General features: G+C 42.8%; 1 protein-coding gene across 1 annotated transcript in view; it reads left to right on the forward strand.

Annotated features, from left to right (window-relative positions):
* Positions 1 to 21,759, forward strand: part of mbtd1 (mbt domain containing 1) — a 71,365-nt gene that overhangs the window by 24,171 nt on the left and 25,435 nt on the right. The window contains exons 7-14 of the mRNA XM_080209270.1: positions 33 to 167; positions 1,398 to 1,486; positions 1,940 to 2,174; positions 7,242 to 7,297; positions 11,564 to 11,668; positions 14,555 to 14,702; positions 16,109 to 16,191; positions 17,181 to 17,415. Coding sequence (XP_080065396.1) covers positions 33 to 167; positions 1,398 to 1,486; positions 1,940 to 2,174; positions 7,242 to 7,297; positions 11,564 to 11,668; positions 14,555 to 14,702; positions 16,109 to 16,191; positions 17,181 to 17,415 — 1,086 coding nt within the window. The remainder of the gene's footprint in view (positions 1 to 32; positions 168 to 1,397; positions 1,487 to 1,939; positions 2,175 to 7,241; positions 7,298 to 11,563; positions 11,669 to 14,554; positions 14,703 to 16,108; positions 16,192 to 17,180; positions 17,416 to 21,759) is intronic.

Raw genomic sequence — 21,759 nt, forward strand, 5'->3', positions numbered from 1 at the left:
TTTCTTGGACTCAGATTTTACTCTCCTTGCAGGTTACAAGGCGTTGCTCCGATATGAAGGTTTTGACAATGATTCTAGTCTTGACTTCTGGTGCAATGTATGTGGTTCTGATGTTCATCCAGTTGGCTGGTGTGCAACTAGTGGCAAGCCTTTAGTTACTCCTCGCAGTAAGTTTTATATGACAATTACTCTTTTTAAAATGTTTATTAGCCTCCTGTTATTCACAAAATCTACAATCATCTTGGAATATAAAGAGCTTCCAGCTTTTCTTCGGTGCAAACTGTCTTCTTACACCCTTTTCCTTGTTACCTTCATTCCCAATGTCAGCAATAAGTGCAAGACACTCATTGATGTATTTGTCATTAATTAGCTGCCATTGCCCCTTTACTCCTTTCCTTGACCAACTGGGCCAAAATTCCTCTTAAACCCAAGTCCTTGTGTGTTTTTTTTACTCTTATCTCAGCTAATGCCCTCTCTGAGGAGCTTTTGTCAGCAATATCCACATCCTGCTCCCTCAGCCCATACTCACTGAGCTGCTGGCCATCCAACTTCTCTTCCTGGGCCTCATTTAAATTTATTGTCATCATTTCCCCCCCCCCCCCCCCACCCTCAAAAAAAAGCAACTTCCACCCCATCTCCCACTTTCCTCTTCAGTTACCTCCTTGAATAGGTTCTCACTTCCCAATTTATGCCCGTCTTTCTCGGCATTCCATGTTTCAATCCCTTTCATCAGGTTTCCTTCCCTGTCATAGGATTGAATAGGCTTACAGAGTCATAAATGTTGTCATCCAATGAGGCTGTGACAAAGGGAAACTATTACCCTTCATCCTTCTCAACCTGTCTGCAACCTTTGACACAGTTGACCCACACCATTCTCCTCCAACACCTCTCCATTGTTGTTCAGCTGAATGGAACAGCATTTTATTCCAAGGAAGTCCTTCACCTGAGGCATTTGGAACCAGTCTCTCTTTGTTGCTCTCTTTTTTTCTGGAATAGAGGTGGTTTGTGAATACTTGGTCTGTTAGAAGCTGCAAAATTCTGCATTCCTGGGATTCAGATTGATATGGTCAGATGGAATTTCAACCAGCTCCTGCTTTTCTTTAGTAAATAGTTCACCAGTATTAAGGTGTTTTCTTGTCCTGGTTGATGATGTGTTCTTTGGGATGTGTGTGCAAGTTGGATTTCCACCTGGAGTGTATCCAGATGTCAACACTGCTTCACGCCTTGCTTTAAACAGTCATTGCCAATGTGTAGCTGTGCATGTATTTGGCAAAATTCGTTTGGATGTTCTGTGTAGAACTTTAATCAGAATCTGATTCATTTTCTGCTCCAATTATGGTGGGTTAATGTTTGCTATTGTCTTATTAACGTACATTTAGTGTGATTTTCCTTTGCAGCTATTCAGCACAAATATACAAACTGGAAAGCTTTTCTTGTGAAAAGACTAACTGGTGCCAAGACCCTTCCACCTGATTTCTGCTCCAAGGTAAGATACCCAGCTTCTCATTCCCCCCTCATTCCATTGATTTTATTCTTCTGTCTGTTTTAATTTTATTTAATGTCATGCTCCTACCAATGTGATTGGTCTGCTGTTTTTCTTTTAATTTCCTTTGCAAGTGTTAACTGCTGTTTGGTCTGACCACAAGAGCGCCAATTGTTCTTTTGAAATCTTGTCCAGCAGGTTTAAACATTGAACACAACCATAAAGGAGACTAATGCTCAGTCTTGTCCTTACTCATTTGATGCTCATCACCTCCATACACACTGAAGATCCAACGTCAGTTAGTTATTGCCTGAGCCATCAGGAGATTTTCTTGTGATCTGAAACTGGCCATAGATTTCAGCTTGCAACTCAGGGCAGGCAGTATTGTGATTCCACTATCTATCATAATTATGCTTGCCAGCCACTTCTCTTTGGTAACGTAAGGCTATTTTACAGGTTGTTGAAAGCATGCAGTATCCTTTCAAAACTGGCATGCGTGTAGAAGTTGTTGATAAAACGCATCTCTGCCGAACAAGGATAGCAGTGGTTGAAAGCATTGTGGGAGGTCGTTTACGGCTCATCTATGAAGAGTGTGATGATGGGACAGATGATTTCTGGTGTCATATGCTGAGCCCCCTCATTCACCCTATTGGTTGGTCTCGAAGTATTGGACACAGATTCAAACGAACAGGTATGTTTTTGTATGAATGTCTGGTCAGAATAAGATCAGGCTCAGCTCTGGTTCCCTTTTATGGTCAGGTAGCCTGATAGTTCTGTACCCCCTTGGTTAAGGTTCTGAAGGGCAGCCGCGTGCATGTGATGGTGGGGATAATGGTGGCTATGCTTCAAGAAAGTAGTTTCACATTGAAAAGTGAGCAGGTGTGTGTTTCATGTTTTCCTTGAGATGTCTATTCCAGGAGGATAGAATCAGTGCACCACAACAGGAATTTAAATACAAACAGAAATGCTGCAACCCATCAATCAAAGTGTAAACGGAGCAGCCCCTCTAATGAAGCATAATGACACTAGGCCAGTAATCCAGAAGCTTGCATTTGTGATCGGAGATTAGTTTCCTCTGGGTGCTCCAGTTTCCTCCCACAGTTTAAAGGATGTGCTGGTTAGGTGTATTAGCCATGGTAAATTCTCTCCCAGTGTACTTGAACAGGCGCTGGAGTGGGGCAACGAGGGGATTTTCATTGTAGTAATAATGTAAGCCTACTTGTGACACTAAATAAATAAAATAATAAAAGTTGAAATTCGATGATGGTAACTGGAGAATTTAAATATTGTAATTATCTAATGCTGGGAATAGAAAGCTAGTACTGTTGATTTGTCAAGAAAATTCATCCAGTTCAGTCTGCTGTTCTTGCCTTGTTTAGCTGGAATGTAATTCCAGATCCACAGCCATGTTTACCACCCTCTGATTTACGAGGCTGTTTCAATCAGTGAAGGGCAGTTAGGGATCAGCAATAAATGCTGGCCTTGCCAGCAATTGTTATATTGTGTGAATGAGTAGAAAAATGTAATATTGTATGTGTACCCTTCAAAACTCAAACACAAGACACAAAAGTACACTCTTTTATAAGCAGGAATGTCGAGAGGGAATTGTGTGTATGTGCACATGTTCCATCATCAATAGAACGAAGCAACATATTTCTTCAAAAATAAACCCAAGTACTAAAGTAACAGAAGGTACCAGAGAAACAATGGGAATATGATGGTGTTGTGGTATAGTAACGGAGTAATCCAGAGACCAAGGGTGGAATTTAAATTCAATAAAAGTCCAATGAGACCATGAAACCATCTAGTTCACTGATGATCCTTGGGAAAGGAAATGTGCCATCCTTATCTCGTCTAGCCTTCATGGGCCTCCAGACCCACCATGACATTGACTCTTAAATGGCCAAGCCATGGATAGATTTGTCAGTATCTAACTGTGACACATGGAACAAAAAGGAATGAAACTGGATGGACCAGTCAGCACTAATATAGGCACTAGAAATGACAATGGCATACCCAGTCCTGTTGACTCTGCAAGATCCTCCTTATTGATGTCTGGGGGGCTTGTGCCAAAACTGAGAGCTGTCTCAGAGGTGAGTCAAACGACATAGCAATACTCAGAGAATCATACCTTACAGATAATGTCCCAGAAATCACCATCATTCCTGGGTAAGTCCTGTCAGTGAGACAAGACATAGCAGAGCTAACAGCACAGTGTATATGTGAGGAGATTGTCCTGGGAATCCTCCAACATGAAGTCACATGGCATCAGGTCAAACATGGACAAGCAAACCTCCTGCTTAATATCACACACAGTCCTCCCTCAGCTGATGAATCTGTACTCCTCCATATTGAACGCCACTTGGAGGAAACACTGAGGGTGGCAAGGGTGCAGAATGTACTCTAGGTGGGGGACTTTAATGTTCATCATCAAGTGTAGCTCAGTAGTACCAGCATAGACTGAGCTGGCCAGATCCTAAAGGGCTGCTAGACTGGGACTGCAACAGGTGGTGAGGAACCCACAAGAGGGAAAACCATAATTGACCTCATCCTCACCAACCTGCCTGTCTGTGAGGTATTGATAGGAGTTACCACCACACAGTTCTTGTGGAGACAAAGTTCTGTCTTCATGTTGAGAATACTGTCATTTATGTTATGTGCAAAGAAAAGTATTGCACAGGAACGAGTCCTTTAGCCCTCCAAGCACATGCTGATCGTGATGCCCCAACAAACGTTTAAAAAAAACCTTCTGCCCTTTCTCAGTCCCTATCCCTCTATTCCCTCCCTATCCATGTACCCATCCGGTTGCCTCTTAAACATTGCTAATGTGCCTGCTTCCACCTTTCCAGACACCTGCCACTCACTGTGTGAAAAATTCCCCGGCATATCTCCCTTAAACTTTCACCCCCTCACCTTGAACCTGTGCCCCCTTGAAACTAACACTTCCACCCTGGGAAAAAGCCTCTGATTATGCACCCTGTCTATGTCTTTCATTTTGTAGACCTTGATCAAGCCTCCCCTCAGCCACTGTATGAAATGGGATTGACTTTGAATAGATCTAGCAACTCCAGACTGGGCATCCATGAGGTGCTGTGGGCCATCTGCAGCAGTAGAGTTGTACTTGACCACGATCTGTAACCTCATGGCCTGGCATATCCCCCACTCTACCATTACCACCAATCCATGGAATCAACTGTTATTCATTGAAGAATGCAGGAGGGCATTCTAGAAGCAGCATCCAGGCAAACCTGAAAATGAGGTGTCAACCTGGGGTAGCTACACACAGGACTACTTGCATTCCAAGCAGCATAAGCAGCAAGTAATAGGCTAGAGTTAAGCAATTCCACAACCAACCGGAGCAGATCTAAGTTATGCAGTCCTGTCGCATCCAGTCATGAACGGTGGTGGACAATTCACGAACTCACTGGAAGAGGCTCCACAAGAACACTCACCCTCAATGATTGAGGAGCCCAGCACAACAGTTCAAAAGATAAACATAGGAAATAGGAGTAGGCCATTCAACCCTTTAAACCTGCTGCACCATTCATTATGATTATGGCTGATTCTCCAACTCAATAACCTGTTCCCAGTTCTTCTCCCCCCCCCACAACGCTCCCCATACCCTGATCCCTTTGGCCCCAAAACCTATATCTAACTCCCTGCTTGAAAATGAAAGCTGAAGCATGTACATCAATTTTCAACCAGAAGTGCTGAGTGGATGATCCATCTCTGCCTCCTGAAGAAGCTCCTAGCATCACAGATGTTTGTCTTCAGCCAATTTGTGATATTAATAAACTGCTGAAGGTGCTGGATACTGTGAAGACAATGGACCCTGACAATATTCCAGTAATATTACTGAAAGCTTGTGCTACAGAAGTTGCTGCACCCCTAGCCAAGCTGTCCCAGGACAGCTCCCACAGTGGCATCTACCTGGCAATATGGAAAACTGCCCAGGTATGTCATGTACACAGTAAACAGGCCAAGTCCAACCCAGCCAATTACTGCCCCATCAGTCTTTTCTCGGTCATCAGTAAAATGATGGATAGTGTCATTAACATGCAATCAAGCGACACTTACTCAGCAGTAGCCTGGTTGGAATTACACCTGGCACAAAGGGAGATTGTTATGGTTGGAGATCAGTAGTTCCAGGACATCTCTCCAGGAGGTCCTCAGGGTAGTGTCCCAGGCCCAACCATCTTCAGCTGCTTCATTAATGACCTTCCTTCTATCATAAGGTCAGAAGTGGGGATGTTCGCTGACAACTGCACAATATTTAGCACCATCCGTGGCTTCTCAGATACTGGAACAGTCCATGTCCAAATGCAGCAAGACCTGGGCATTATCCAGGCTTGGGCTGACCAGTGATAAGTAACGTTTGCACCACACAAGTGCCAGGTAATGACCATCTCCAACAAGAGAGAATCTAACCATTGCCTCTTAATACTCAATGACATTACTATCCTTAAAATGTCCAACGATCAACATCCAGGGGTTACCATTGACCAGAAGCTGAACTGGACTAGCCATATAAATAATGGCTAGTAGAAGAGTTGGAGGCTAAAAATTCTGTGGTGAATAACTCACCTTCTGAGTCCCCAGGACATGTCACCCATCTCCAAGGTACAAGTCTGATGGAATACCTTTCACTTGCCTGGTTGAGTTCAAGTCCAGTAGCGCTCTAGAAACTTGATACCATCTAGGACAAAGCAGACCACTTGATTGCTATCCCTTCTACAAGCATTCTTTCCCTCCAGCACTGCGCACAGTAGCAACAGTGTACCATCTACAAGATACACCTCAGGAGCCCCCAAGGTTCCTTGGGCAGCATCTTCCAAATCCACCACCACTATCATCTGGAAGGACGAAGGCAGCTGATACTGGGACAGCTATCACCTGCAAGTTCCCTCCATCTTAACTTGGAAGTATATTGCCGTTCCTTCACAATCACTGGGTCAAAATCCTGGCAATCCCTCTCTAGCAGCTCTGTGGGTGTATCTATACCTTGGAGTGCAGCGGTTCAAGAAGGCAGCTCCCCAGAACCACCTTGATGGCAACTAAGGACAGGCAATAAATGTTGGCCCAACTAACAAAGCCCACTTATCAGGTTATTATTGTATTGCTCTTCTTGAGATCTTACTGTGCACAAAGTGGTTGTCACATTTCCTACATTACACTGTTTCCTACTAACTACACTTCAAGAGTACTTCACTGATTATAAAGCACTTTGAGGTATCATGAAATATGTTTTAAATTCACGACATGTGATATTAAGAGACATCTGAAGGCACTAGATGTTACAAAGTGTATGGGTCCTAACAATATTCCTGCAATACTTCAGTGGTTGCAACGGTTCAAGAAAACAATCCACCACCGTCATCCCGTGGGCAACTAATGATGGGCAATAAATGCTAGCTTAGCAGGCGACATCCACATCTTGTAAATGAATTTTAAAAAGAGATAAATAGCACCAGTTTTAGAAGTTGAGGAAAATATGAGGGATTGAAAATCTAGGGACAGCTATGAAATTTTATGCAGGTTTAAAAATGAGGATGTAAATGAAATCTGAAATTGTTTTGACCATTGATTTTTTTCTTGCCTGTAAATTTATTCCGAAGACTAATGCTAAACATTAGCCTAGTTTTGATTTGTCTTTGACTCTGCATCCAGGTTTAGTGTCCATCACTGATACCTCCTGTGTTGCTTGACTGCGTTCCTTTTTATATATTCAATTACTTTTACAACCTTCCTTAATATTTAGATGGTTCAAAGAAGCAGGAAGGACAGTGTGATGCTGCACCACAATTATTTGCAAAGGTAAGCTTATAGAAGTGAGGCATTGCTTTATTAAGGGTACAATGTAGAATATTCCAGGGAAAAATCATTTATTTTTGTTTTGGGTCATCTGAAATCCTAACAGCCCTGTGCTTCTGGCTACATACCGTTTTTTTTCTGGTTTCTCTCATTAACTGATCAGATTTAGAAGTGGGATGTGTCTTTCTAAACAAAAACTGCACCTTTGCTGAGAGTTACTTTGACTAAGTGCTTGTAACTTCATGCAGGAGGGAATCGAAATAAATACTGTTTAATCATGCATTACAAAATCAATGGGGTGGAACTGGCTAGATTAGGTAAATATGATTTACTAACGGACTCAAGACATTTGTGATCAAATTAATACCTCTATTGCAACAGTGCTATATATACAGGATATTCGTAAACCAAACACTTTAACTGAACCAAAATCCTCACTCTGGAAAAAGCTACATAAATCTCTGTAAAAACAGGCCTAGGCATATAGATACACTTTTTCAAGAGCCTAGTCTTGTATCTTGCCTGTAATAAAATGTGAAAGCCTAATTGTTTTCTCTTGAGTTGAAAAGGTAGGTTTTTATCTCCTGGGCCCAGTATTGTTTGATGAATAAATACGTGATTTTCTTGAAATCTATCTGTATTAATTTTATCATCTACTACGAGGGAAGCCACTTCCTAACTACCAGTTTTGTTCCAAGATTAAATTCTTGTTTAGGAATCAGGATTTATATCAACATTATGACAACGCCTTCCCTGAGTCTATCTGTGCAATGGCATGTCCATTAGAATGTGATTGTGTAGAAACACTGGAGGGTTATAGACAGTTATTATCATCATCTTTGTTTATAGAATCAGTGGTGATGTATTCTTTTAATTCATCTGATTAGCTTTCTGAAACATTTTCATTCAAATCTAGTAAGCTTTGTTTTTTTTTGCACAAAGAATAGTTTTCAATTATTTCCTTCAAATAATTGTCCTTTTTACTTTGCTGTAATGTCCCAACTATGTTTGGGTTATAGATTTTAATAAAATGAAAAGAACATGGTTTGTGCACGTGATTCAAAGTAACAACTATAAGGTCTTTGAAGAAACGTTCTCTGGGCAGAGTATAAACCAGAAGTAAAATAGTAGCCTCTATAAACATCTAAATGACAACGCAAAATCATGTGATCAGCTGTTAAAGCAACCATTTTACATATATAACACCCCTTCCACTTTACTTTCTGTGATCATGACAAATTACTATGATATTATACATTGGACCAAAAAAATCTAGACACAGTACTACGTATCTTTAATCATTATACACAGTCATGCTGCAAGTCGATCAGGAAAACATCTATCCTTTTAAGCGGGGCAGGCTAGAGGGGCTAGATGGCCTACTCCTCCTATTTCTTATGTTCTTATTTCTTATGTTGTATACAGTGAACTGGAATTTGGCTGTCTTGGACCCTAAAAGTCTATCTGGAACTTCAATAGACATTTCTTCTCTTGCAACTAATTCTGTATCATTCTCACATGGTATAGTAGCAGAGACACAATCATTGAGCAACTCAGATTCAATTATATCCTCTGTTGTAGTATTCACAATGTTAGGGATTAAAGTTGGTAATCTTGGAGATGATTGTGAAGAATAATTTTGAGGTGACAACAATTGATCAGCATGGCATCGCCAAACCAGTTCATCTTTGGTTTAAACCGTGTAAGAAATTGGACCTGTTCTAGCTAAAACTATGGCTGGTACCTATTTCTCACTCATAACATAATTACACACTAACACTCGATCTCCTTGTTGAAATGTGTTATTTTGCCCTGACTTTTCATCTAGCAACTTGAGATTGTTGTAGATGCTCTACTATCTCTGAGGCTTTGGGTGGCAATAGCAAATCAAATGTAGTTTTCAACTTTGTTTCAGAATAATGCAGGTGAGCTTTGGTTAGTTGTATGGTCTAATAAGATACCAAAAAAATTATTCATACGATGTGTTAATGAAACTTGCTTATTTGAAGCTTTTAAAGATGTTTCAAGGATTGTATGAATCTTTCAATTAATCTATTGGTTGATGGATGATAAGGTGCCGATTTTATATGCTGAATACCACTGACTTTGAGATAATCCTCAAACTCCCAGGACGTAAACTGAACCAGTATTGTTAACAATCTGTTCCAAATCTTGCAAAAGTTTTGTCAAGTTTTTCAGTGGTTTGTTCAGATGTAGTTGATTTCATGCACTGTAGGATACCTACAGTGCAGAAAGAGGCCATTTGGTCCATCGAGTCTGTATTGACTCTCTGAAAGAACATCTTATCCAGGTCTGCTCTATCCCCCTAACCCTAATTTTGGCGACTGAGTATCCATCAATTATGACTAAGCCTTCAAATGGACCAGCAAAATCTACATGCAATCATTGCCATTGCCAGTGGTGTAAATGAGGCAATGATGGTCTATTTCATATTCGTGCACAAGATTAACACTGTCCCACTTTTTCTTCAGTCTGAACATTCAGGCCCTGCCACCAAAAATAATGTGCTAAATCCTTCATCCTGACTATAGCAGAATGGCCTTCGTTTTGTTCATAAACTCTTCCATGCAGGCTAGGATGAATGGTCACTCTGAATCCCCATGATAGACGCACACTTTGGACGGTTAATTCAACCTTCCCTGACATTCAAATCATTGAATGTATTTGAGAGACACCTGGGTATAGCACTTGGAGGCAAATGGGATCAAAGGTTATGGGGAGAAGGTAGGATTAGGCTATTAATTTGGAGAATCAGCCATGATTGTGGTGAATGGTGGAGCAGGCTCCAAGGGCTGAATGGCTTCCTTCTGCTCCTATATTCTATGTTTTTATAACACACATGGTTTCAGATCAGGAGGTGGCTAATGCGTTCCAGCTATCATTCCTTTCAAGACGATATCCACCACCTTCCCCATCATTGATCATTTCTGGTATCTCTCTGAACTTCAGAAGCTGTCACAGGCAAATGATCTACTCCTGAAAAAATAAAGAACGTTCGCAAAACTAGTTAATGGTAGCTGCTTAATAGGTAAAGGTAAGTGTGACAATGCATTAGAATGGCACTCTGATGGTATGCCTTTATAGTTCCCTTTTTACCCTGGGGACTAATGACTTGATGTATTCCTTTCTTTTCAAAGAACGCCAACTGTAGAGCAAAGCGTTCCTTTTTAAATGTGCCAGATACTGTCTGGAATCTTCTCTGATGAGATGGGGGAAATTTTTTTTTATGGCCACATAGAGAGCTTTTTTAAAATCTGGGTCTTCCTTCACTGGCATTTCAATCTGTTGTTGCTTCTGTTTGGGGGCTTATTAACTTGCTGGACAGTTGGTTCGTGATGCAGTGTGACACCATCATCACTGGTTCAATTCCTATACCAGCTGAGGTTATTCAAGAAGGCCTGCCTTGCTCTCTGCTCAATGGGGAGTAGCCCATGGTAATCTGAGACAAACGCAGCTTTACTTGCTTTCCCCCAATCTTCTAATATTCGCAGAGTGAGGACGCACAATTTTTTTCTTCTTGGGATTTTTTAAACATTCTTGATGAAACAAAATCCTGACTCGCTGACAATTTTCTTTCTGTAATGTCAGAGTGAGACACGTATGTGGTACATAAAAGGCCCTTTGGCCCATTGTGTGTGCCGGTCAAAGACATACCACTTAACTATTCTAATCCCACTTTCCAGCACCTGCTTCATAGCCTTGTCAGCCTTGGTATCGCAAGTGCACATCTAAATACTTAATTATTGTGAGGGTCTCTGCCTCCACCACCCTTTCAGGCAGAGTGTTCCAAACTCCCACCACCCCCTTGGGTGTGAAAGTTTCCTCACATCCCCCCTAAACTTACTACTGCTAACCAAAGCAAATAATGTAGTTTGCATATATGGGTTCAAAGTAACAACAAGGTTCATTGACAAGATGTTCTCTGTACTGAGTAAAACAGCAGCCTCTACAATACCCAAATGACGTAAATAAAACCTGCAATTTTTTAAAATATATAACATTTGCCACACATAATGAACTCCATCTTTTCTTCCCATACAAATGTGTCTTATTAATTGGCCTTAAAGCGGCTGAGCAAATACTCAGTTGTATCGTGCAGTGGTTCAGGATGGCAGTTTGCCATCAATTTCTCAAGGTAACAAAGGATGGGTAATATATGCTGGCCTTGCAATGCTCGCATCCTGAGAATGAATCTTTTGAGAATGGTTTTCTGGTTGTTGTGATCATGCTGAATCTCTTGATCTTCAGGTGAGGGATGTCGACCAGAGTGGAGAGTGGTTCCAGGAAGGGATGAAACTGGAAGCAATTGATCCACTGAATCTTTCTGCAATTTGTGTGGCCACCGTTCGAAAGGTATTTTCTGCTTGGACTTTCAGTTTCTGTTTAGCCCACAGAGACAATATCATCTTGCTGCCAAACCTGCATCCTTTGTACCATCCATTTATGAAAGGTGGAGTTACACTTGTTATATTTCTTAACCTGTTAATCAGAACCCGAGAGTATAAGAACATAAGAAATAGGAGCAGGAGTAGGCCATCCAGCCCTTCGAGCCTGCCCCGCCATTCAATAAGATCATGGCTGATCTGTCGCCGCTCAGTTCCACTTTCCTGCCCTCTCCCCATAACCCTTAATCCCCTCTCCTATCAAAAACCCATCAACCCGCGTCTTAAAAATATTTAGCGAGGCAGCCTCCACCACTTCAACGGGCAGAGAATTCCAGAGATTCACCACCCTTTGAGTGAAGAAGTTCCTCCTCAACTCCGTTCTAAACCGCCCCCCTTTTATCTTGAGGCTGTGCCCCCTAGTCCTATTGTCTTTTTTGAGCGGGAAGAGTCTCTCCACCTCTATCCTATCCATCCCATTCATCATCTTGTACGTCTCAATGAGATCTCCTCTCATTCTTCTAAACTCTAACGAGTACAAGCCCAGTTTATTCAGCCTCTCCTCATAGCTCAACCCCCTCAACTCCGGTATCAGCCTAGTAAACCTCCTCTGCACTCCCTCCAAGGCCAAAATATCTTTGCGCAGGTGCGGCGCCCAAAAATGCACACAGTACTCCAGTTGCGGCCTCACCAATGCCCTATACAGCTGCAGCAAGACCCCTCTACTTTTATATTCAATCCCCTTCGCTATGAAGGCCAGCATCCCAGTCGCCTTCCTGACCACCTGCTGCACCTGCAAGCTGGGTTTTTGCAACTCATGCACAAGGACCCCGAGGTCCCTCTGCACCGTCGCATGCTGCAGTTTTTCGCCTCGTAAGTAATAGTCCTTCCTACCATTTTTCCTACCAAAGTGGACCACCTCACACTTGTCAACATTAAATTCCATTTGCCATTTCCTGGCCCATTCGCCCAGCCTATCTAGATCCTTCTGCAGACTCTCCACACCCTCCGCACAATTTGCCGTTCCCCCAATCTTGGTGTCATCAGCAAATTTCGACACTCTACACTTGGTTCCCTCCTCCAGATCATCTATATAAATGGTAAAAAGCTGAGGCCCCAGCACCGACCCCTGGGGCACTCCACTAGTCACCATCCGCCAATCCGAATAGCACCCGTTGACCCCCACTCTCTGCCTCCTATTTGACAACCAATCCTCTATCCACGCTAACACCCTACCCCCAACTCCATGTCCCTCGACCTTCTGCAATAACCTCTTGTGAGGCACTTTGTCAAACGCTTTCTGAAAATCTAGAAAGACCACATCCACCGGCTCTCCTCTATCCACCGCCCTAGACACATCCTCATAGAACTCCAGTAAATTTGTCAGACACGACTTCCCTTTAATGAAACCGTGCTGCGTCTGCTCTATCAAGCAATTCCCTTCAAGATGCCTCGCAATTTCCTCCTTAATGACAGATTCTAACATTTTACCTACCACAGACGTTAAACTAACCGGCCTATAATTCCCCGCCTTTTGCCTGGCACCCTTCTTAAACAACGGCGTAACATTAGCCGTTTTCCAATCATCCGGCACTTCCCCGGAATCCAGCGACGTTTGGAAAATAACCACCAAGGCATCCACTATCACCTCCGCCATTTCTTTCAGAACCCTCGGATGCATTCCATCCGGTCCTGGGGACTTGTCCACAATCAGCCCCTCCAGTCTGTCGAGCACCGCCTTTCTAGTAACAGTAATGTCATTAAGACCCTCCAGTCCTACTACCTTTCTATCGCTAACACCCGGCAAATTATTCACGTCCTCCTCCGTGAAGACAGAAACAAAAAAGTTATTCAATACCTTAGCCATATCCCCATCCCCTACCACTAGGTCCCCTTTCTCATCCTCTAAAGGACCAACATTCACCCTAGCCAGCCTCTTTCTTTTTATATATTTATAAAAACTCTTGCTATCCTTTTTTATATTAAGCGCTAGCCCAGCTTCATAGTTTCTCCTACCCTTCCTTATCAACTTCTTTGTCAATCTTTGTTGACATTTAAACCTCTCCCAATCCTCTTCTCGCCCACTACTCTTAGCTACTCTAAATTCCTCCGCTTTTAGTTTAACACTTTCCTTCACCTCCTTTGTTATCCACGGCTTATTACCTCTCCTCCTGCTATCCTATAGTGTTCATAAGTAGCTAGTCTTGTCTAGCCCTGGTAAAAACCTATTTTGCACATCTGTAAATTCAAATGATCAACCTAGACTTTTTTTAATATTTAAAGCATTTGCCATATATTTGAGGTTTAAAACCACCATACTAATTAGTTAAGCTATTTCTGGATTACTTTGTTCATGAAGGTTGGATATGATCCCCTGTTGCCTGTTGTTGGAGTCTTAGAACCAAGATCAAAAGCAAGCAAACATTCTGATTGCAGTAATGAAATACAATCTTCCCATTAATCTGTTTTTGTAAAAAAAATAAAAAAATCCCCCTATTTTGCTGGGAGGAAGACTTCAGTGACACTCTGAATATATGCAAAACTGTGTTTTTACCCAGAAGTGGAGCCAACCAGGTCTCAATCTGTAGGAGTGAATTTCTTCACTGAGATGGTGTAGTTTTCTTAATCCTGCAGTAACCTTTCTCATTTGCTTTGCTAACCAGAGCTGCAGAAATGTTTTGGCTCCCAAGTTGAATTTGTTGGTTTGGGTTTCCCTGAGTTACACAGGGAGGAGAAATTATCGTTGCCTGTGTTCTTGTTCTTCTGCAGCCAGCTGCATGGGGCATCTGTGAATTTTTGTGGTAGTGTTGTGCTTTTCTCATCTCCTGACTTGCTGATTTTCCATTATCTTTCTCAGGTATTGGCTGAGGGCTACCTGATGATTGGTATTGATGGCTCAGAGGCAGCAGATGGCTCAGACTGGTTTTGCTACCACTCCACTTCGCCATCAATCTTTCCTGTGGGGTTCTGTGAAATTAACAAGATTGAATTGACACCTCCCAGAGGTAATGCCGTTCTCATTGGCTGTTTGTAACAGTTTGTTACGCATTGTACCTACCTTCAAAATAGTGTGAAACATTCCATTGGGATATGTTTGGGTGATACAGTGTAAATTAATTTTATGCTGGGCATTGATGCCCATTGTCTGCTTTACATTCCATTAAATTCAACTTCTCTTGTAAATTTACTGCCATTGAGTTGGTTGATAATGTGATTCCTTCAGAGTGGCTCTCAGGTCAGTGAAAGCAGAGCTGCCCTTGAAACCCAAGTTACTTAATGATGTGAACATCATTTGAGATGATTTGGGAATTGGTGTGAAATGTTGCAGCAAAGTCAGTTCAGGGTTGATCCTTGTCAGAGAGCTTGTATTAGACACATTATTTTTCACATTTAGCCTTGCTTTTAACCCATGTAAGAGTGTGGCTATCTCCACTTCATGGTTTGGTGATGGGTGAAACTGAAAAGGAGAATTTGAGGCTGCAGGTTGCCAGTCTAGTCCACTCTAAACTAGAGCAACTCTGCAGCAACTTACTACTGATAATGGACCCTGTCTTCCATTGTACTGTGTCTGCACTGCCTGTGTAACTCACGTGCCATTGTTGTTCAGAGCTACTTTGTAGTCATTCGGCTGTAATGTCTTTTCTAACCCTTCAGTGCAGTGCAGTTGAAAGTGCCGTTTTCAGCGGGAGCCACCAGACTGAGGCCCCACCTGCCCTGTGGTGGATGCGAAAGATCCCAGGGGCCTACTTCAAAGATGAAAAGTGAAGTTCTCTCTGGTTGCCTAGCTAATATTTCTACAAACAGTGTCACTTTTAAAATAAAGCTGATCATGGCTTCAGAGTGGCACTTGTCCCTTAAAAATTGAGGAGACTTACTATATATCTCACACAGTATAAAATTCCAAGTATCAAGAAGGTACCAGAACAGATGTCTGGTCTGACTTGTTCTTGATCATGAAGAAATCAGTCTTTTACAATTAGCCTGGGCATCCCTGGGCTAAGGAAAGGAAAAACAATTCGAGTTCTTGCTTTATGTCACCATTCACTCACTGACAAAGTACAGATGTGCGTAATGAATATACAATGGGATTGGGTTCAGTGGTAATGCTGCCATGGATGAATAACCAGTTAATGGCCATATGGATCAGACACATCTCCAAAGCCATGCAAAACATGCAATCATCTGCAAAAAGGAAGGAAGAATAATAAATGGGGAGGGGGGAGGCATTGTAGCCGCTTCTGTTTTCTTTCCTTGTACTGGTTTATTATTTGAAGTCAGAATGTGGACTGATATCCTGTCATTTTGAGCCATTCAACTGTTCCATCAGTTGAACCTAAGAGGTAGATGTCAGGGTCACAGTTTCTGATTCAGGAGGATAAATGAACATTTTTTTCTGCTGCCTATTTTACAGGTTACTCCAAAATTCCTTTCAAGTGGTTCGATTACCTTAGGGAGACGGGATCTGTTGCAGCACCTGTCAAACTATTCAACAAGGTGAGAACATAAAGTAAAGTTTATTTATTAGTCACAACTAAGGCTTACATTAACACTGCAGTGAAGTTACTGTGAAATTCCTCTAGTCGCCACGCTCCAGTGCTTGTTCGGGTCAATGCACCTAACTAGCATGTCTTTCAGACTGTGGGAGAAAACCAGAGCACCTGGAGGAAACCCAAACGGACATGGGGAGAATGTGCAAACTCCACACAGACAGTGACCCAAGCAGGGAATTGAACCTGGGTCCCTGGTGCTGAGAGGTAGCAGTGCTAACCGCTGCACTGACATAAGGTGTCAGAGATGCAAATACTTCTGCTTCCTCTGCTCATTGGGGAAACTCCTTTAAAAAGCAACTTAGGTCTTGGAGAACTCTTAGTCATTGATACCTGGACCTATTTTAAGCTGATATAGATTGTTCCATTAAGGTCCCTTGTCTGACATGACCTTTGTTAGCAAGCTGAGACTGCTGTCACATTTTCAGCTGCTCACACTGCTCTGTGATTCTGAATGCATCTATTAGATATTGGTTTGTGCACAAATTAGTTAATTTTAACATTTGGATAGCAAACAATCACATTCTGAGTTTGAGTGAGACTTGCTTTGATGAAGCATTGACCCACACGATGACTAGGTGGGACCCAGGTTTAGTCTCTTGCTAGAGTTTGTTTAATCCCAGCCAGGGCTCCTGAGATGTTGTAACTGGCCCCCACACTGTAGACCTAAGTGAAAGCCAGGTACCACTCCTAGTGGCTGTTGAATAAGTCCTGCTGGAAATTGCTTATGTGCAGTAGTTGAGATTTCACTGAGATCCTCCCCTTTGAGTTCATTCTGCTTCTACTCACTGAAACATAAGTGGGATGTGGCCTCTGGTGTGCTATCAGAGGGCAGCCCACACTCTGAGCTGACCCTAGCACTAGGCACTGCCTATAGGACTGTTGTTTTGATGAGTTTTCAAATTTTCTGATCTTTAACTCTCTCTTCAAACATAGGAAGTCCCAAACCATGGCTTCCGAGTGGGAATGAAACTGGAAGCCGTGGATCTAATGGAGCCACGCTTGGTGTGCGTAGCGACCGTTACCCGCATTGTCCACCGGCTCCTCAGGATCCACTTTGATGGCTGGGAGGATGAGTATGACCAGTGGGTGGATTGTGAATCTCCTGATCTCTATCCTGTCGGCTGGTGTGAACTGACAGGCTACCAGCTTCAACCTCCAGCATCGCAGTGTAAGTGACCAGGATTTTTTTAAAATCAGTTGGCAGCATGGGGTGTGTGTCTTTCTATGTTCACAGTGTGGGTGTTACTGCCAAGCCCAGCATTCATTGTCCCTCCCTAATTGCCCTTAAGATGCAGGTGACAGCTCAGCCCAATCTCCAAGACACGCACACCTAAGCCTGAAGGAAACCACATATAATTAAAGTTTCCACTTTTGTTTTGACAATTAATATTCAACGGTGAGCTACCACTTTTGAATACAACTTTCAGAAAGCAATTTATTATAACCATGTTGCTCTGGCTCTGGAGCCCCGTGTAGGCCAGATCAGATGACAGATTTCCTTCATTTAAAGGGCATTAGTGAACCAGACAGGTTTTTAAAACAATCAACAATGGTTTCATACTCATCATTCCATCTGCAATTCCAGATTTTTATTGAATTCAAATTTCACCATCTGTCTTTATGGGATTTGAACCTGGGTGCAGGAACAATATCACCACATCACTGCCTCCCCAGATAATCATGGCTGATCCCTATTTCAACGCCATATTCCCATGCTCTGCCCATACCCTTTGACTCCTTAAATCTATTCAGTGACTTGCCCTCCACAGCATTTCAATGAGATCCCCTCTCATTCTTCTAACCTCCAGTGAATATGGGCTCAGTCCACTCAACCTCTTCTCAAATGACAATCCCAGCAATCAGTGTGGTGAACTTTTGCTGCAACCTGTATGGCAAGTATGTCCTTTCTTGGGTGAAGAGATCAAAATTTCACACAATAGTCCACGTCAAGGCCCTGTACAGTTGTAGTAAGAACAGTTGCACCTGAACTTAAGTCCTCTTGTAATGATGCCAGACATACCGTTTCCCTTCTTAACTGCTGGCTGGAGTACTGTGTGCAGTTTTGGGCGCCGCACCTGCGCAAGGATATTTTGGCCTTGGAGGGAGTGCAGAGGAGGTTTACTAGGCTGATACCGGAGTTGAGGGGGTTGAGCTATGAGGAGAGGCTGAATAAACTAGGCTTGTACTCGTTAGAGTTTAGAAGAATGAGGGGAGATCTCATTGAGACGTATAAGATGATGAATGGGATGGATAGGATAGAGGTGGAGAGACTCTTCCCGCTCAAAAAAGACAGTAGGACTAGGGGGCACAGCCTCAAGATAAAGGGGGGGCGGTTCAGAACGGAGTTGAGGAGGAACTTCTTCACTCAAAGGGTGGTGAATCTCTGGAATTCTCTGCCCGTTGAAGTGGTGGAGGCTGCCTCGCTAAATATTTTTAAGAAGCGGGTTGATGGGTTTTTGATAAGAGAGGGGATTAAGGGTTATGGGGAGAGGGCGGGAAAGTGGAACTGAGCCACGACAGATCAGCCATGATCTTATTGAATGGCGGGGCAGGCTCGAAGGGCCAGATGGCCTACTCCTGCTCCTATTTCTTATGTTCTTATGTTCTTATGTACAAGGATACCCTTCTCGTGTCAACATTTCCCATTGATCACCATTTGAATTGAATTATAGAGTTAGAGATTTTACAGCACAGAAAGAGGCCTTTGGGCCCATCGTATCTACTCTGGCCAGCAAGCATCAATTTATTCCAATTCCTTTTTCCTGCAGCTGGCCCATAGCCTTTAATGCTATGACATTTCAAATGCTCATTGAAATGCTGCTTCAATGTATGAATACTCTGCCATTCTGTTTTTGTCTGAAGTGGATATCTTCATATTTATCCATGTTATACTTCCATGTATTTATCCACTCTCACAACTTGACTAAATTACATTGAAGTCTCTTAACATCCAACTCACCACACTCATTCCCACCAAATTTTGTGTCATCAGCAAACTTGAAAATATTACATCTGGTTCCCTCATCCAAATCATTGATGTGTATTGTGAACAGCTGAGTCTCAAATGTGGGACACTACTAATCACCGTCTGCTGTTACAAAAAAAGACCAATTTCTTCCTATTCTGTTTCCTGTCTGCTAACCAATTCTCAATCCATTCCAATCCCATGTGCTTTAGTCTTGCACACTAAACTCTTTTTTTTTATGTGAGACTTCATCAACACTTTTTGAAAATCTAAATACATCACATCCACTGGTTCCCCTCCATTTATTCTGCAAGTTACATCCTCAATCCCTAGCAGGTTTGTCAAACTTGATTGCCCTTTCATAATTCATGCTGACTTTGTTTATTTCTGTTGATATTGTCTTGGTGTCCTCTTAGCACATTGTTTACATTAGACTCTAGCATTTATTGATGTTAGGCTAACCAGTCTAGTTCCCTATTTACTTTTTTTTAAAATAGCGGAGTCACATTTGTCACCACCCAATCTGCTTGGACTATTCCAGAATCAACAGAATTTTCATAGTCATAAGAAATAGGGGCAGGAGTAGGCAGTCCAGCCCCTTGAGCCTCCTCTGCCCTTTAGAATCATGGCTGATCTCAATTCGACCTGCCTGTTCACCATAGCTTTTCAAACCCTTACTAATTAAAAGTCTGTCCACTCTTCCTTAAAGCTACTTAAGTTTGTTTTATGATCCAGCTTCCCTCCTCTTGTACAAGTCTTGGTACAATATAACTTAATATTTGGTTTAATTATTGTCATGTGTCAGTATACAGTGAAAAGTATTGTTTCTTGCACGCTACACAAACAAAGTGTACTGTATAAGGAGAAGGATGGGAGAGGATGCAGATTGTAGTGTTACAGTCATAGCTAGGGTGTAGAGCAAGATCAACTTAATACAAGGTAGGTCAATTCAAAAGTCTGATGGCATAAGGGAAGAAGCTGTTCTTGAATTGGTTGGTACGTGTCTTCAGACTTGTGGCTTTTTCCTGATGGAGAGCGAGGTGCGTGGGGGTCCTTGATTATGCTGGCCGCTTTTTCAAGGCAGTGGAATGTGTAGACAGAGTCATCCGTTTTGTTCATTTGATCTGTTACTATCTTTTGCTTTCTCTTGATACTCGGGCTCATCACTAATCTATACTCCTACCTTTGACTTCCTAATTTTGCATGCAACTGAACCTTCACCCCCCGCTCTTCAGTTTAAAGCCCTCTCTACTTCCCTAGTTATACGATCTGCAAGAACACGGATCCCAGCATGGTTCATAAGAACATAAGAACATAAGAAATAGGAGCAGGAGTAGGCCATCTAGCCCTTCGAGCCTGCCCCGCCATTCAATAAGATCATGGCTGATCTGTTGTGGCTCAGTTCCACTTTCCCGCCCTCTCCCCATAACCCTTAATCCCCTCTCTTATCAAGAACCCATCAACCCGCTTCTTAAAAATATTTAGCGAGGCAGCCTCCACCACTTCAACGGGCAGAGAATTCCAGAGATTCACCACCCTTTGAGTGAAGAAGTTCCTCCTCAACGCCGTTCTAAACCGCCTCCCCTTTATCTTGAGGCTGTGCCCCCTAGTCCTACTGTCTTTTTTGAGCGGGAAGAGTCTCTCCACCTCTATCCTATCCATCCCATTCATCATCTTATACGTCTCAATGAGATCTCCCCTCATTCTTCTAAACTCTAACGAGTACAAGCCTAGTTTATTCAGCCTCTCCTCATAGCTCAATCCCCTCAACTCCGGTATCAGCCTAGTAAACCTCCTCTGCACTCCCTCCAGGGCCAAAATATCCTTGCGCAGGTGCGGCGCCCAAAACTGCACACAGTACTCCAGCTGCGGCCTCACCAATGCCCTATACAGCTGCAGCAAGACCTCCCTACTTTTATATTCAATCCCCCTCGCTATGAAGGCCAGCATCCCATTCGCCTTCCTGACCACCTGCTGCACCTGCAAGCTGGGTTTTTGCGACTCATGCACAGATGTTGGATGTCCCAATGATACAGCCCCCACTTTCCCCAGTATTGATGCTTTTGCCATGTATTCATCGCTCAAATTTTATGTACCCTTTGCAAGTTTGCACATGGGGCTTGGGTAGTAGTCCAGAGATTATAACCTGGAGGCTTTGTTTTTTCAATTCTGTACCTAATTTGGGAGGGCAGCCAACCTTTGACATGATCCTCCACAGGCCTTGTTGGCTTAGTCTCGAAGACTTTCGCAAGGTCGTCAGAGGTTGTGAAGAGCTCGCAATTCTGCTCCCGACGCTTCTCCTGAAGTTGGCCCACGACCTTTGCGGAAGCCACACTGTGACTCTGGAAGCAGGCCCAGGTCCAGATGAGTGACTAGGCGATTTAGCAGGACTCTTGTGAAGATTATTCCTGTGATGGAGAGCAGCGAGATTCCTTGGTTGTCGCATACTTGCCGATTGCCCTTCTTCTTGTAGAGGTGTGCAATGGAAGTATCTTTAAGTTCCTGAGGAATGGATCCTTGCTTCCAAAAGGACTGGAACAACTCAAT

This window comes from Carcharhinus amblyrhynchos, chromosome 21 (assembly GCF_965287045.1).
Source record: "Carcharhinus amblyrhynchos chromosome 21, sCarAmb.v2.hapA, whole genome shotgun sequence".
Taxonomy (NCBI): domain Eukaryota; kingdom Metazoa; phylum Chordata; class Chondrichthyes; order Carcharhiniformes; family Carcharhinidae; genus Carcharhinus; species Carcharhinus amblyrhynchos.